Source organism: Anabas testudineus, chromosome 15, assembly GCF_900324465.2.
Source record: "Anabas testudineus chromosome 15, fAnaTes1.2, whole genome shotgun sequence".
Classification (NCBI taxonomy): domain Eukaryota; kingdom Metazoa; phylum Chordata; class Actinopteri; order Anabantiformes; family Anabantidae; genus Anabas; species Anabas testudineus.
Window position 1 is genome coordinate 2,140,213 of NC_046624.1, and position 13,326 is coordinate 2,153,538.

At 40.6% G+C, this 13,326-nt stretch overlaps 1 protein-coding gene across 3 annotated transcripts in view; it reads left to right on the forward strand.

Moving 5' to 3' along the window:
• Positions 1-13,326, forward strand: part of vrk2 (VRK serine/threonine kinase 2) — a 19,636-nt gene continuing 6,310 nt past the window's right edge. For all 3 annotated transcript variants that reach the window (XM_026354625.1, XM_026354626.1, XM_026354627.1), the window contains exons 1-11: positions 1-171; positions 404-467; positions 554-688; positions 1,068-1,123; positions 3,817-3,886; positions 5,150-5,237; positions 5,598-5,706; positions 5,865-5,957; positions 6,099-6,231; positions 11,334-11,454; positions 12,388-12,446. In XM_026354625.1, coding sequence (XP_026210410.1) covers positions 559-688; positions 1,068-1,123; positions 3,817-3,886; positions 5,150-5,237; positions 5,598-5,706; positions 5,865-5,957; positions 6,099-6,231; positions 11,334-11,454; positions 12,388-12,446 — 859 coding nt within the window. In that variant the 5' untranslated portion in view covers positions 1-171; positions 404-467; positions 554-558. The remainder of the gene's footprint in view (positions 172-403; positions 468-553; positions 689-1,067; positions 1,124-3,816; positions 3,887-5,149; positions 5,238-5,597; positions 5,707-5,864; positions 5,958-6,098; positions 6,232-11,333; positions 11,455-12,387; positions 12,447-13,326) is intronic.

Consider the following 13,326-nt stretch of genomic DNA (forward strand, 5'->3'; position numbering starts at 1 on the left):
GTGATGGGGTTTGTTTCTGTCCTGCTCCCGGAGCTCTGATTAGTAGCAGAAGCTGAACAGTGAACACGGACAAACTCTCTCTGAAGATTTAGCGATATGCTTCTCTACAGAAAGCCCAACTGACGACGGACGACTTCGGCTTCTCCTCGGAGACAGCGCACCCTGTCTTCTGTGAGTCATTTTAAAGAGCTTCTTATTGAATACTAACGTTGGTTTGGTAGTTGGTTGACATTCATTTACGTCCAGTTCCTAACAGTCGTCACACTTATTGAGGTGGACAACAACCTCATGACAACAACTAAAAGCCCAAGTTAGCAGCTAAGCTAGGTTAGGTTAGGTTAGGCTAGTTTGTAGATGCTGTCCTTTCGCGTAAACTCACCGTGTTTCACTTTTGTTTTCACAGTAAACTTGGACTGGGTTTAAACTGAAGGAACTCTCTGAGCTTAGCCTTACAACTACGCCTAAAGGTTGGATATTGCTTGTTTTATACATATCCCTAGCTAGTATTAAACTAAGAATATGTTCTGTAACACATTTTCTGAAATCTGTCCAGTCCCCATGGCACCACCAAGAAGAAGTAAGTTACCGAAACCACTCCCTGAGGGCTTCATTCTGTCAGACACCGAGAAAAAGCAGTGGAGACTCGGAAAGATCATCGGTCAGGGTGGCTTCGGACTGATCTATCTTGGTACTGTATTGGTACTGTGTGTGATGAGACACACAAGCACACACACACACACACACACACACACACACACACACACACACACACACACACACACGTGCATTCACCCTGCAACACTGTGCACATTCATAATGTGAGTAGCTCCATGTTTCAATGAGGTGTTTCTCTGATCTCACTTCTCTTTTCTAAAAGCTGTTTAAGCAAATCCTATCTATATCTGATTGTCAGCATTATGGGGATTACACATATGTTATTTTGTAGATTTCCCCCTGCATTTTGGTATATTCAATAAATCCAAATGGCTTGATTCAGCCCAAGAAACTACAACTTTATTGCTTGCATCTTGTCTTACTTATCCTCTCTGTCTCCTGTTGACATCTAGCCTCCCAGGATGTGACCAGACCTGTTGCAGCAGACACTGACTTTGTCATAAAAGTGGTGAGTACACAACTCAACTCTCTTTCTACTGATAAATTCTGTACAGCAAGGAGGCGTTTCCTCTTTTTGTTTCTGTTTCACCAAACTTGATTTACAGTGTAGTCAGCAAATCATGACTAAAAATAATATTTCACAATTTAATAAGATGTGGTTTCAATCAGTGTGATCATGGCATGCTGCACAGGGACCTCTGTTTTGTGGTACTAACCTATCCTTAGATGGTGCAGATCAACTAAACAGCTGCTTGTTGTTGCGACTTAGACTTCCACTTTCACTTTCATTTAAGTGCTTTGGGATAGCCTTCAGTGGGTAAACCTTTCATGCAAATTGGCAATGGTGGCTGAGAGAATTGATTAAGACTGCTGTGGCAGCTTTAGTTCAGGTGTCTTTATTTATTGTTTACTATACAGATCCTTTACCATAACATGACATCCAGGGGCTGTGTCACACCAACCATTTTATAAAAAAAAATGGATCAGTACCAGTATCAAAAATTATAGGAACCTTTTCTGCAAGCAGTTTATCACAGTCGTCCACCTATTTATATACTTGTTAATCAGTTAACAAACTTAACATTTCTAATCTGTTCATTTTCTGGATGCTAAGGAGCTAAAATGCTGTACAACAAAATATTAATATCCTACAATGGTTGTTCCTAAGTCAAGGATAAAACACATGTCATGGAAAAAGTGTCTTTGGAACTACAGTATTTGAAATGGTCCATTAATAATACTGTCAAAATAGAGTCAATGGAGATGTCTCTTTCTAAATCCAATCTGATTTCTGCACAGAGCAAAGAAATACTCTCTATCAGTTAGAATTTGCACTGTTTGAGTAAACTACATAAAAGACATGTGAATGAGGACAGGTAAAGTATGGACAGAGCCAGGTCAGGTGTTTCCTGCTGTTCTCAACTGTTGTTAAAAAAAAGTACATGAAGTTTCCTGTTTTTCTACATAATTTGGTATCACCAAAGTCATAAATACCAACAAACATTTTTTGGATAAAAAATGTAATTTAGGTTCATGGTAGCCTTTTTATTCCGCACAGAGTGTTGCGTGTTCTCTCCCAAAAACATTGCAGCACACCTCAAGTTTGCCAAAGGCCACCCTGACACTCCTGAATGCTACTAGGAAAAAGGTTGCGGACTGATAATATGAAAGTTGAATTGTTTGCACCACTATATGTGTCATAAAAGGAGAACTACAAACCAACTTAAAAACATCATCCTAAAAAATGAAGACACAGTCCACTTTTTGCAGTGTCCAGACTTAAACCCAGCAGAGATGTTGAGGAAGGACATTGTTGAGAGCTGTTCACACCACATGTCAGAATATGTCTGAGCTAAAGAAGAATGGTCCAAAGTTGCCCCTGGATGTTGTGGTGGTTCACCAAAGGTGGTTCAAGCTGTTAATTAAAACACTGTTTCACTTACTTTTTCCACCATCATTTTGTATGTTTAAGGTTAAGACGGTACAGTGAAGTCATGAAAGACCAGGACTATTTGTGATTTATCAACTTAAAAATATTGTCTTTATATTTAATATTTTTTTATTTGTGACTGTGGTAAAATTCAGATCACATATCATGATTAATTTATGGAGAAAACAGGACATTAAAATAATTCACTTATTTTCTCTTGCAATTGTAGTTAAAAATAAGACTGGGCTTTAAGATAATTACATAGTGTGTTTAGGGTTCAGTCCTAAACTTAATATACTCTATTAAAAGTTATCCTATGGAGTTTTTCTGTATGTTCAGTGGAACCCAAAAGAAACATGCTGCATATTCAAGTCTTCATCTAATGTATTAAATGTAAATGCTGACAATAGCAGTAATCTGTAATATTGATACTGATCAATATGAAGAATCAGCCACAACACTAACACTACCTGCTGGTTTTGGTACCGCTGACCCGACACATAATGAATGTTTAGAGAGACTAATCTTGTCCCTTTGACCAATAGTCAGATTTGCTCAGGCAACAAATTGGCTGTTTTCTGTGGAGTCTCAAGGTTTTCGGTCTCTGCAGCACCATGCTGCAGATGTTGTGGAGTCTGATGTGGCCCTGTGCCATCTCCTATGCTGTGGTCTGTGAGGGAGCAACACTGACAGACTGAACAAATTAATCAAGATAGCTCTGTCCAGGTGGGTGGAGCTGGTCCCTGTGCGTGTTGTGGCTGAACGGACATGGAACGTTGTCCATGCTCCTCTCGATCCTGGATAATATTTTGCAGTCACTCCATGGTGTGCTAGTTGGACAGCAGACCATATTCAGCCTTTTTCACTGCCAAGTGCTCCATGGAGCACCGCGGGAGATCGTCTTCCAGTGGCCATTAAACTTCACAACTCCTCCCTCTTCTGTCAGGGAGGGTCCGCAACTGAAACAGGACTGGATATGTTATTCTAATCATGAACCTTGATAATGCGCAATGTCGGTATCAAGGTGAAATACTCATCTTCACAAGTAAATCGAACATCATCATCTGATATCAAAGATATTCATATTGATGCCATTTTTTGTATCAACCTTTAAAAAGGAAGTGTAGACACAGGCAGTGGAGTGATGCTCTTTGACTGGAACACTAGTCTTTGTCACAACTCCACTTTGTGATTTAGGAACAGGCAGTTAGCCTGCTGCAACTTTAACCACTGATATTGAAATGGTTAATACTGTGTGCTTGTATGTGCAGGAGTACCAGGAGAATGGCCCCCTGTTCTCCGAGCTCAAGTTCTACCAGAGGGCAGCCAAACCAGAGAGCAGTGAGTAGCACCACCCGCCCAGCGTCCCGGCAGCTCGCTGGAGCATGAGTGTGTTTGACTGATGAAGTGGCAGCAGACACAGAGGCTTTGCTGCCTGCTGCACAGTAATTAATAATAAGCCAAAGCAAACATGCACCTCAGTGGCAGTTAGCCCGCCCCACTCCCAGTGCTCCGTGGTTGTCTGGGCTCTCCTACCCCTTCTTTTGGAGAGGAGCAAGAGAGACGAAGCCACTCACTTGTAATGACGCCCAGGCCTCTGCTGAGCTCCTGACCACCTGCCACCCTGGTCGAGTGCCAGTCAGGCCAGCCGCCATCAAGCCCAGAGCCAAACTTACTGCTTTGTCTGGGGCCTCTGTTTGTATGTGTACGCAGTTGTGTTGGTGTCCACAGCGCTGTAAGGTTAATATTTGCATGTATTCATTATAATACTTAAAAGGACAAATCTGAAATCTGGGGAGAAAAAAGAAAAAGACCATTTTAATGGAGTTTCTGTGCTTTTGTTCAGACTCTGAAAAGTACAGCTGTCAGAGAGAGGGTTACAGGTCAAGGTTAGGAAATCCTAAGAATCTGAAATTGTTGGAATAAGCAGCATCAAAAGATGCCAAGTTTTGCATTCAACAATTTGTTAGTATAACTTAATGATCCAAGGCAACAGGGGTTCTGCTTTCACAATACCTGCCACTGTGGTTTTGAATTTTAATTTAAAGCTGGTTTGACTCCTGTGGCTCCAGTCTTATCAGACACTGTGTACATCTCAGGAGTCTGCAGTCACTTCAGAAGCCTTCAGACCCCTTCTCTTTATACTCACTGCATTGTGTTGTAGATTTAAAGTAAGAATAGTACCTGGATTTATTCAAAATCAGAACTGAAATCTCTTATTACAAAATGGTCAAGTGCCTCCTATTTGCTTCGATTCTTTTTGGGCTCTGTCTCGAACATGACCAGAGTCCACCTGTGGCAAATAAATTTTAGTTTAGATTAAATACACATCTAGTTTAACAGTTTACACTGCATGTCAGGACAAAACACAAGCCATGACAGTCTAGTCTGAAATTTCTGAAATTGCTATAATAATTACAATTGATAACAGTAACAATTGCAATGGTCTGCACCCATCGGTACAATTCTTATAATTGGCTGTAGGATTAATAATAATAATTATTATTATAGTAATAATGTTGATGATGACATTATGTTTTTTTTAATTTAAAAAGTATTATTATATTTCTTTACCTAATTATTCATCTTTTGATCTTGTTCCAGTGCAAAAATGGAAGAGAAGCAGGAAACTGGACTTCCTGGGCATTCCAACCTACTGGGGATCAGGACTTGCTGAATATAATGACCTCAGGTATAGAGAGGGCCAGAGCTTGGCGGATAAATAGGCTTCCTTTTAGAGTGTGAAAACAAGGTATTTTCTCTGGAAAATATCTTCTCTATTGTAGTATATGTTGGAAGAAAATGTATTTTGTACAATGCACCTAAACCTTTACCATATCCGGTGCATATTCTCACATGTAGGTTCATGTTACTCATGTTAAAGATTTATTAAAGGTTCTATGTGTAAAACTCTAACGTATTTATTGCTACTACTTCTAAATATTTGACACTTGATGTGATATGTGTGCATGGTAAATTCCTAATAGGCGCAGATTTGGATTAAATCTCACTATATGCCAGACAGCCCCTGATCTTTCCCTCTCGCTCTCAGGTATCGTTTCATGGCTATGGACCGACTGGGCAGTGACCTTCAGAAAGTCTGTGAGCACAATGGAGGTCGCCTGAAGAAGGCCACCGTGCTCCAGCTCGGTCAAGTATTGGTGAGAGCTCGAGCAGTTCAGGGACAATATTGAGTCAGACATCACTTTAACAGATGAACAGAACATACCTCTGTCAGGTATTCAGTTCTGTTTTGTTTCTGTATTACAACAGTCTTACTGTTGTTTTTAATGTTTTTGTGTATACATGCTCTTCTCAGGTGGACGTACTGGAGTACATCCATGAAAATGAATATGTCCATGCAGACATCAAAGCTGCCAACCTCATGCTGGGCTACAGAGACCCTGAAAAGGTTAGTCATCTATAGATCTATACTACTTATTCATTATTATTTCTGCATAGTATTAAGTTTGATTCTATTCTGTAGACAATGATGCACTTTCTTGTATGCATCTGAATTGTGGACTGTGTATGTATTCTGCTGTGTGCTCAGGTCTACCTAGCAGATTATGGGCTGTCCTACAGATACTGTCCTGATGGAGTCCACAAAGAATACAAGGAAAACCCAAAGAAGGGCCACAATGGAACTATCGAGTACACCAGCCTTGATGCCCACAAAGGACTTGGTAAGCATTCCAGTTCATACCCAGAAAGAAAAGAAAGGTGAACACAACGTGGGTCCTTTTTTTTTTAATGGATATTTTTAAACTAACCCAGTTGACTTTGATCACAATGCAGCAGCAGTCTCAATGTGCAGCAGGGCAATGGATAGAACCAGAGGTTTCATTTGTCGAATGTTGAATTTACCTAATATTAACAATGGTTTGGTAACAAATACTTGACAGATGTGAGCAGGAGGTTTGCAGCAGTACACACGGGCCATATTCAAATTGAGTTACTAGTCAGTGTAATCATTCCTCCTCTCCTCTGCACACTGGCAGGGAAATTATTCTGTTACAGTGTGACTGCACTGTATGATATCGGTGGCAAAATCCATTTCTCTAACAACAGCCTCTGTTAGCAAAATCGAGTGGGTAAGTTCAGTAATTACAATCATTTCCCCTCTACATTCCCTTTTTTCGCCACAGTGTTTCCTTGTCGAGTCATGGAGGAAAACACCAGCAGTAAACCTACACACAGCTGACAGCACAAAGAGGCCGCTGAAGCATAATACAGTAAATGTTAGCAGGCTGACAGGTCATCACAGTCACCATCATTTTGATATTTTTACAGCATTTACATGAACCCTACTCTATGCTTTGTCCTTAGAGTTTGTCAATAGATGTAAAGAAGTCGCTGTGCTCTGCCACCCTCTGCCCCCCTTCAGCTGATATTGGGAACACATTAACTGGCAAATTGCCTACATGCTCCCTCTCCTCACTGACCATCGATTCTCCATCTGCAGTCCCCGCTGAATTCCCCAGCATCGTCTCTGTTGAACAATTCCCTAATTAGCTGAAGTCATAACCTGCATCATGTATTCATCCCCCATTAATTAAGGGCTTTGATGTTTGGTTAGAGCAAGGCCCGAGCCACAGATAACCTCTGTGAGCCCTATGCTGATGAACTCCCCTACCCACCAGTTCGATGTAGTGAGTTAGCACGCCTCTGACTAATGGCCACAGCAGTGTTTCTATCAACCTGATCGATAAATAAACCAGGCAGAAATAGACCCGTCAGCACTTCCTGTCAAATGGAAATCATGTCAATTTTAATATAATTTTGAAAAGGGGGACAGAAAAGAGCAGGTGAGCTCTAAACATTGTGATCGGCCTTTTACATGAAGCAGCGCACTTTGAATGTGAGAAGTGTCCATACATCTTTCCACCAAGTGCTCTCACTGGTGACACAAGGTTGCTGACAGAGATAATGATAATCATTGATTTAAACACAGGTCTATGTCTATATCGTAATAGCCCTTCAGAGAAATGAACAAACCCCCACCCACAGGAAGAAAACATTTAAATGTGTGCCTCTCAACTGCTGCTGACAAAGAGTTACTCACTCTGCTCACAAACAGACACATGGACATTCTGAGTGAGGACCAGGCCTTTATCTGACTTTATTTGACCCGATGACACTAATACACACAAAGATGTTGACAGGTTGCCATAGAGGCATTTGCCAAACATAGCCTACGAGTGGCACACCTTTGATCACAGAGCTAATCGGTCTAATTACCTCTATTTTGTGGGCGTCCAGCGGACGGAAGACCATCTTCAAGCAACAAGACTGTGCGGCAGAGGGGTTAAGTGTGTCACACTGCAGCACACTTTAGGGAATCTGAATAACAATAGGAGATAATTAACAACAATGCTATCTCTGCCTCGCGTCCTTGTCTAAAGCATGTAGAGAACATGCATGTAAGGTGTATGTGTATGTGTGTGAGTGTTGTGTACGGTGTTTGTTTTTTAAGCATGTCCAGGCTCCCTCTGAGAGCCATTTAAGTGTATGCGTAAGCACATGTGTATCTCTGCTCTGTCTTGTGCCATTCCTCATACGAGGGCAAAACACATTAAATTCAGAAGAGCAGCCACACAAAGCGCTATTATGAGCTGCGATAACGTGCCCAGAGCACGCACAGAGGGCGGCAACGCTTAATGTAGTTGTTGATCTTTTTAATTGTTAATCTATTATGGCGCCCTGGGAGTTGGAACACTTTTTTTTTTTTTTCAGTGGCAGTATCACGTGTATTTTTCATCTTTATTCTCCTTCAACAAGCTCTCAGTAGCGATGAAGTGCCATGTAATTATTTACAACAATAGGAAGCCACTCTGTAATACTGACTTAATAGACGTTTACAACCACAAGGGCAAACAGACCTCTAACTCTTCCTATCAGAGTCGTAGCGAAGAGGTGTAACACACATCGACAGTTTCATATTTGCAGCTAATGTATAGTTGGCACTTTGTGCTGTTTTCACTGCGGGTTTGTGGACACTTGTTTGGTTTAAAAAGTGCCCATTAAAGACATCAGTCAGCTCCAGTTTTTCTGGTTCAATATGTTTTGCTCCCCGTGAACAGAGATCAGATATTTCAGTATAGGCAGTTCTGTTTCTAGCTTTGTACTCTTTATAGCACACAGCGTCCTCTGCCCTGATGCAGGAATCATACTGCACAATATGCTTGTGTTTTACGAGGATCACTGATCATATTAAATTAGGTAATCATACAGTGCTTTTCTAACTATTTAACTTAACTTATTATGCAAGATTTTGGTTTCTTCACAACTTTACTGAAGTTGTTTTGGATGGTTTACAAGTCAAAAAACGGCTTATTTTACTTATCATAGGTCTTTATGCAGTAACCCTTCTGAGCCACCCAAATATTTCTCATGGTTAATCAATATTTATCTTAAAGCCAAGTGCCCCAGGTATAAGGGGCAGCTGTGCTTTTGGCAATCTTTATAAGATGTGGTGTTTGTATAGTAGCTTGGACTTTCACAATTGGTAGTGCCCCTTTTTGCTGGCCTGTCGCATAAGCATGTCTTTGTCGCTTAGTAATTTACTTGCTTGCTGTTGGAATTGTGTTTTTTTTTTTTTTTAGGTAGAAATTATTGTTTTAGGCTTATAGTTGAGCTTATTAGCTTTAGCTTTACGTGGGCATGCAACAGGTCTAGGCTGCTGCATGTTTAGTAGGCTTTTAAATTGTCTTTGTTGCCGGAAGCGCACCTGCCCCCGATACCGGGGGCGCTCAGGTTTAACAGGTTGAGTTCATGCAAGACTCATTATAGACCCCAAAACAAATACAGCAGAATAAAACAATGCTAAAGCAGACAGTGTTTTTAGTACTGCTCACAGACTGCTAGTCCAGACCCAGCTGCAAAGTCTCTGCTCTTATTTCTTTGCTGGCACTAATCGTACATCCATGATAAAACTGCATGACTGTGAATCAGTTGGGAGAGCACTCATCCATGAAACTTCAGTAGGTCTACCTAGGATTTAGGATTAGTGGTTTGATTCCCAGGTCCTCGTGGCCACACTGAGAGTGGCTTCTCTAGACATTGCACGCTGTGCATGGCATGGACAGAGACATTCTTCTACTTTTCATTAGTTTTCAGTCAACAACAAATAAATAACAACAATACTGTAATAAACTTGTCTTTAAATGTAGCAGAGTAAAATAATTGAGACTAACATGAATGAGTCAACCTAACTTGGTCCTTCCAACTCTGCAGTTGTTTTATTTTTTTTCTGACTCGTTTTATCTATATTTTAAAATCTCTTTAGAATTTACCCTCGAGGATACCGCGTGGTTTCTGATGCCAGCACTTAAGGACATTAGCAAACAATCACTCTTCTTCAAGACCTTTCTGGACTGTCATTGTCTACATCCAGTCTTTAACTGCCTTTATCATCCTTATTGATTGTTCAGAACTCCCTGCTGGCTCCAAGCAGTTGACTGTCTCCTGCTGACCCCCAGAGTTTTTTTTTCCCCAGGCACAATGCTCAACATTTGTTTACCTGAAGTGAGTTATCTTCATCTTTTGAACTCTGCTCATCAGCACATCCATGCAACCAAAATTTAAAATAATTTTATTTCATGAACTATAAATTTGTAGTGTGTAATCAGATTACCAGCCTCTCATTCCATGTAATCTGGTCATGTGTGGCAGTGACCACACTTTCTCTTTAGAGCCAGACTGCTAGCTGGAGAGGATCAATGCTGGCTGTGGCTCAGGGAGGAGATTTCTCCCCACTGATGGAGCCAGTCGATACCTAATTTCTCCGGAGACGTGTGGTGGCCGTTACAGTATTGAACTGCTAAAACTCCCCACTCTCGACCCCTCTGGATGGACTTGGTTCACAAGTATTGATAGACCTTACACGTGGATATAGACCCGTTCAATCACACACAATCACAGTAAGACACACATATGCATTTAACTTAAGGTAATACTACTTTGTGGGAAATCAAACAAATTATTATACATACATTTTTACAATTTTTCATTTCACCATATTTCCCAGAATCAAATTTTATTCTACCTGGTCAAATCTCTGAAGCACTGAAGTGTTCTTGGTAATAAACTGTGAAGCTTGTGCATCTTCAGGAGTAGATTACCAACCTTGGGCTTTTTCCGTGTGCTGTTAAATTCATTCAACATGGGCTCTGTGAACAGAACTTTGCATAGCAAACAGCATTCATTATAGTCAAAGTTATACTGCTTTACTCAAGCTAATTGCACATGGTGAAAGAAACTGCAGAATTAACATTGATACAAAGATTTCTGACAAACAAAATGGTACTCCACCAATTTAGATTGAACGCTAAAAGTGCTGAGCAGACACTGTGCCACTTTGACTAATTCAATTATTATTTTTTGTTCATGGCCACAGATCTGGTTTCATAAAACATGGAACTGCAATAAGGAAACTGTGTTAGTGAGTGCTTTTTGTCTTAGTGAGAATTCCCTTTCTGCAGTAAGTAATCTCACTGTCATTGTGTCTTCATCTTGTTGGAGGTTGAGTAGAATCTGCAGTCTTTTAGATATTTTTAAAATCTTACATTTGATTTAACCTGCCAGTGCTGGAAAAGAGACTTGAATAAAAGAAAGAATAAAACAAACAAACTTTCACAAACTACAACTTGTGATGGAAAATTTCTTTATTTATTTATATATATATATATATATATATATATACACACACACACACACACACACACACATTTATTTATTCATTTTTGTGGGACACTTCTGATGATCTCACCTGTTTGTGTCACTTTAGCCCCATCTCGACGTGGTGACCTCCAGATACTGGGTTTCTGTCTTCTTCACTGGTTGTGTGGGTCCCTGCCTTGGGACAATCTTCTCAAGAACCCATGTCAGGTCCAGGAGGCCAAGGCCAGGTAGGTAGTCACTTATGTTGTTTCCACAGCAGAGATGCAATTACATAGTTAATGAAATGAGTAATAAAAAATGTAGCTAGGTTATAAATTTGTATACATTTGTTTATACCAGCAGAGACATTATGTTTTTGGGTTGTTCACCTGTCTGTAACACCTTGTGAATATTACTTCAGATTTGGCACAAGCGTCCACTTGGATGAACTGATTTTAGTGGTTCAAGTTCATTTATGTCCCAGTCTTGTCAATGCTATATTTTGTAATGTCTGGAGTAATTTCAATACATCTGGTACAAATGTCCACATAGACTCCTGGAAAAGCTTTATTTACATTAACATAAACTACAGCGTCACTGCTAGGAAAAGACATACAACTGCAATGTGGTAATTCCAGTTTGTAATTGAGTCTCGACTTTGTAATGTTGTATCGTGAAGGGTTAGTACAGTAGAATGGTATAAAGTACTGTAGTAGGGCTACGTGCTTATACAGTGCCCTTCCCAAACTAAAGTCACACACTCTAATATTTTGTTGGACTGCCTTTGGCTTTGATTACAGCATGCATTTGCCATGACATAGTTTTGATAAGCTTCTGTAATGTTACAACATTTATTCCCGTCCAGAGTTGCATTCATTTTTCACCAAGATCTTGTATTGATGATGGGAGCTGAAACATAATCATCCATGCAGTAATTATCCAATGGGAGGCTCTTACCTATTTGCTCTGTTAAATCCAGGTGGTGACTTTTTATCTGGACGGGCAGTGTAATTACAACATAGAAATGTTTGTCAGTGAGTCAACCTGAGGAAAGTCTTCTTCTGTAGGACACTTTACTTGGATTACGTTTGTTCTTCTGCTGCATTATAACCCTACTATGTCTCCCTGAACCTCACCTTTTAAATGCTTCCTGTTTTATCTTGTCTATGCTCCTCTCCAAGACTGATGAATAATCTGCCAGACTCAGTCCATCACATGTCAATGAGTGGAGCCAGCACAGGTAAGATGGGGCCACAGGGCATCTTCTAATTCAGGCTGAAACAGGTAGAGGGCTGACATGCCCAAGACAGGAACCACTGAAAGCTACACCAATCATACTATCAGCATTACTAAAATATTTGGACTGTTGACATAAGGAAAGATTTTAGATCTCTGAAATTGCAACCCCACTGTCCCGTTTGTATTGAAACGACAGCGGAAGCTACATTTTTCTGTTTTGTCATGCTGGGTTAATGTTGGTCTGAAAATGGTGCGAGCATGCCTGATGTAAAGTAGACCTTTAAAATTGGATTATATGTTGGATTGGATAATCTGTAGTGATGGGGATAAGTAATGGTCCAGAATAACACTCTCTCAGTCTGGTACCTTATTCTGGGCTCTGGAATAACTTTGCACCAATTAAACAGTTGTCTCATTGACTTGCCTTTCAAAGTTTGTCGTGTTTTATCTCTTCTTTATAAGGAGAGGTCACACCTGTGCGAGAGCTTAGCGTGTGTGATGTATAGTTGGGACTGGGTGCTCCTCTGTTGACAAGGCCCAGCTGCCCGCCACAGATAAGAGCCTGGGTATGCATCAACTAAGTGCTTGTGTGTGGGTGAGAGATACAAGTTCCACCGCAGCATGTGTCATATACATTGTCTGGCCAGCGTGTGATGTATCGTGGCTGACTGTGTATGACACTTCCACACATACACACAATGCATATCCATAGCTGTGGGCATGTGTAATCTACTCTCTGTGGGGGAGATACACAGGCAGGCAGTGTATTATCTGAGCTGTGAGACCTTCAGGTTCATAGAGTATTTCCTACTGCATGACTCAAGCTTCCAAGAAATGATTGATTTTTTACTGTGGATGTAGCAGAACTGAAGCTGAAGCAG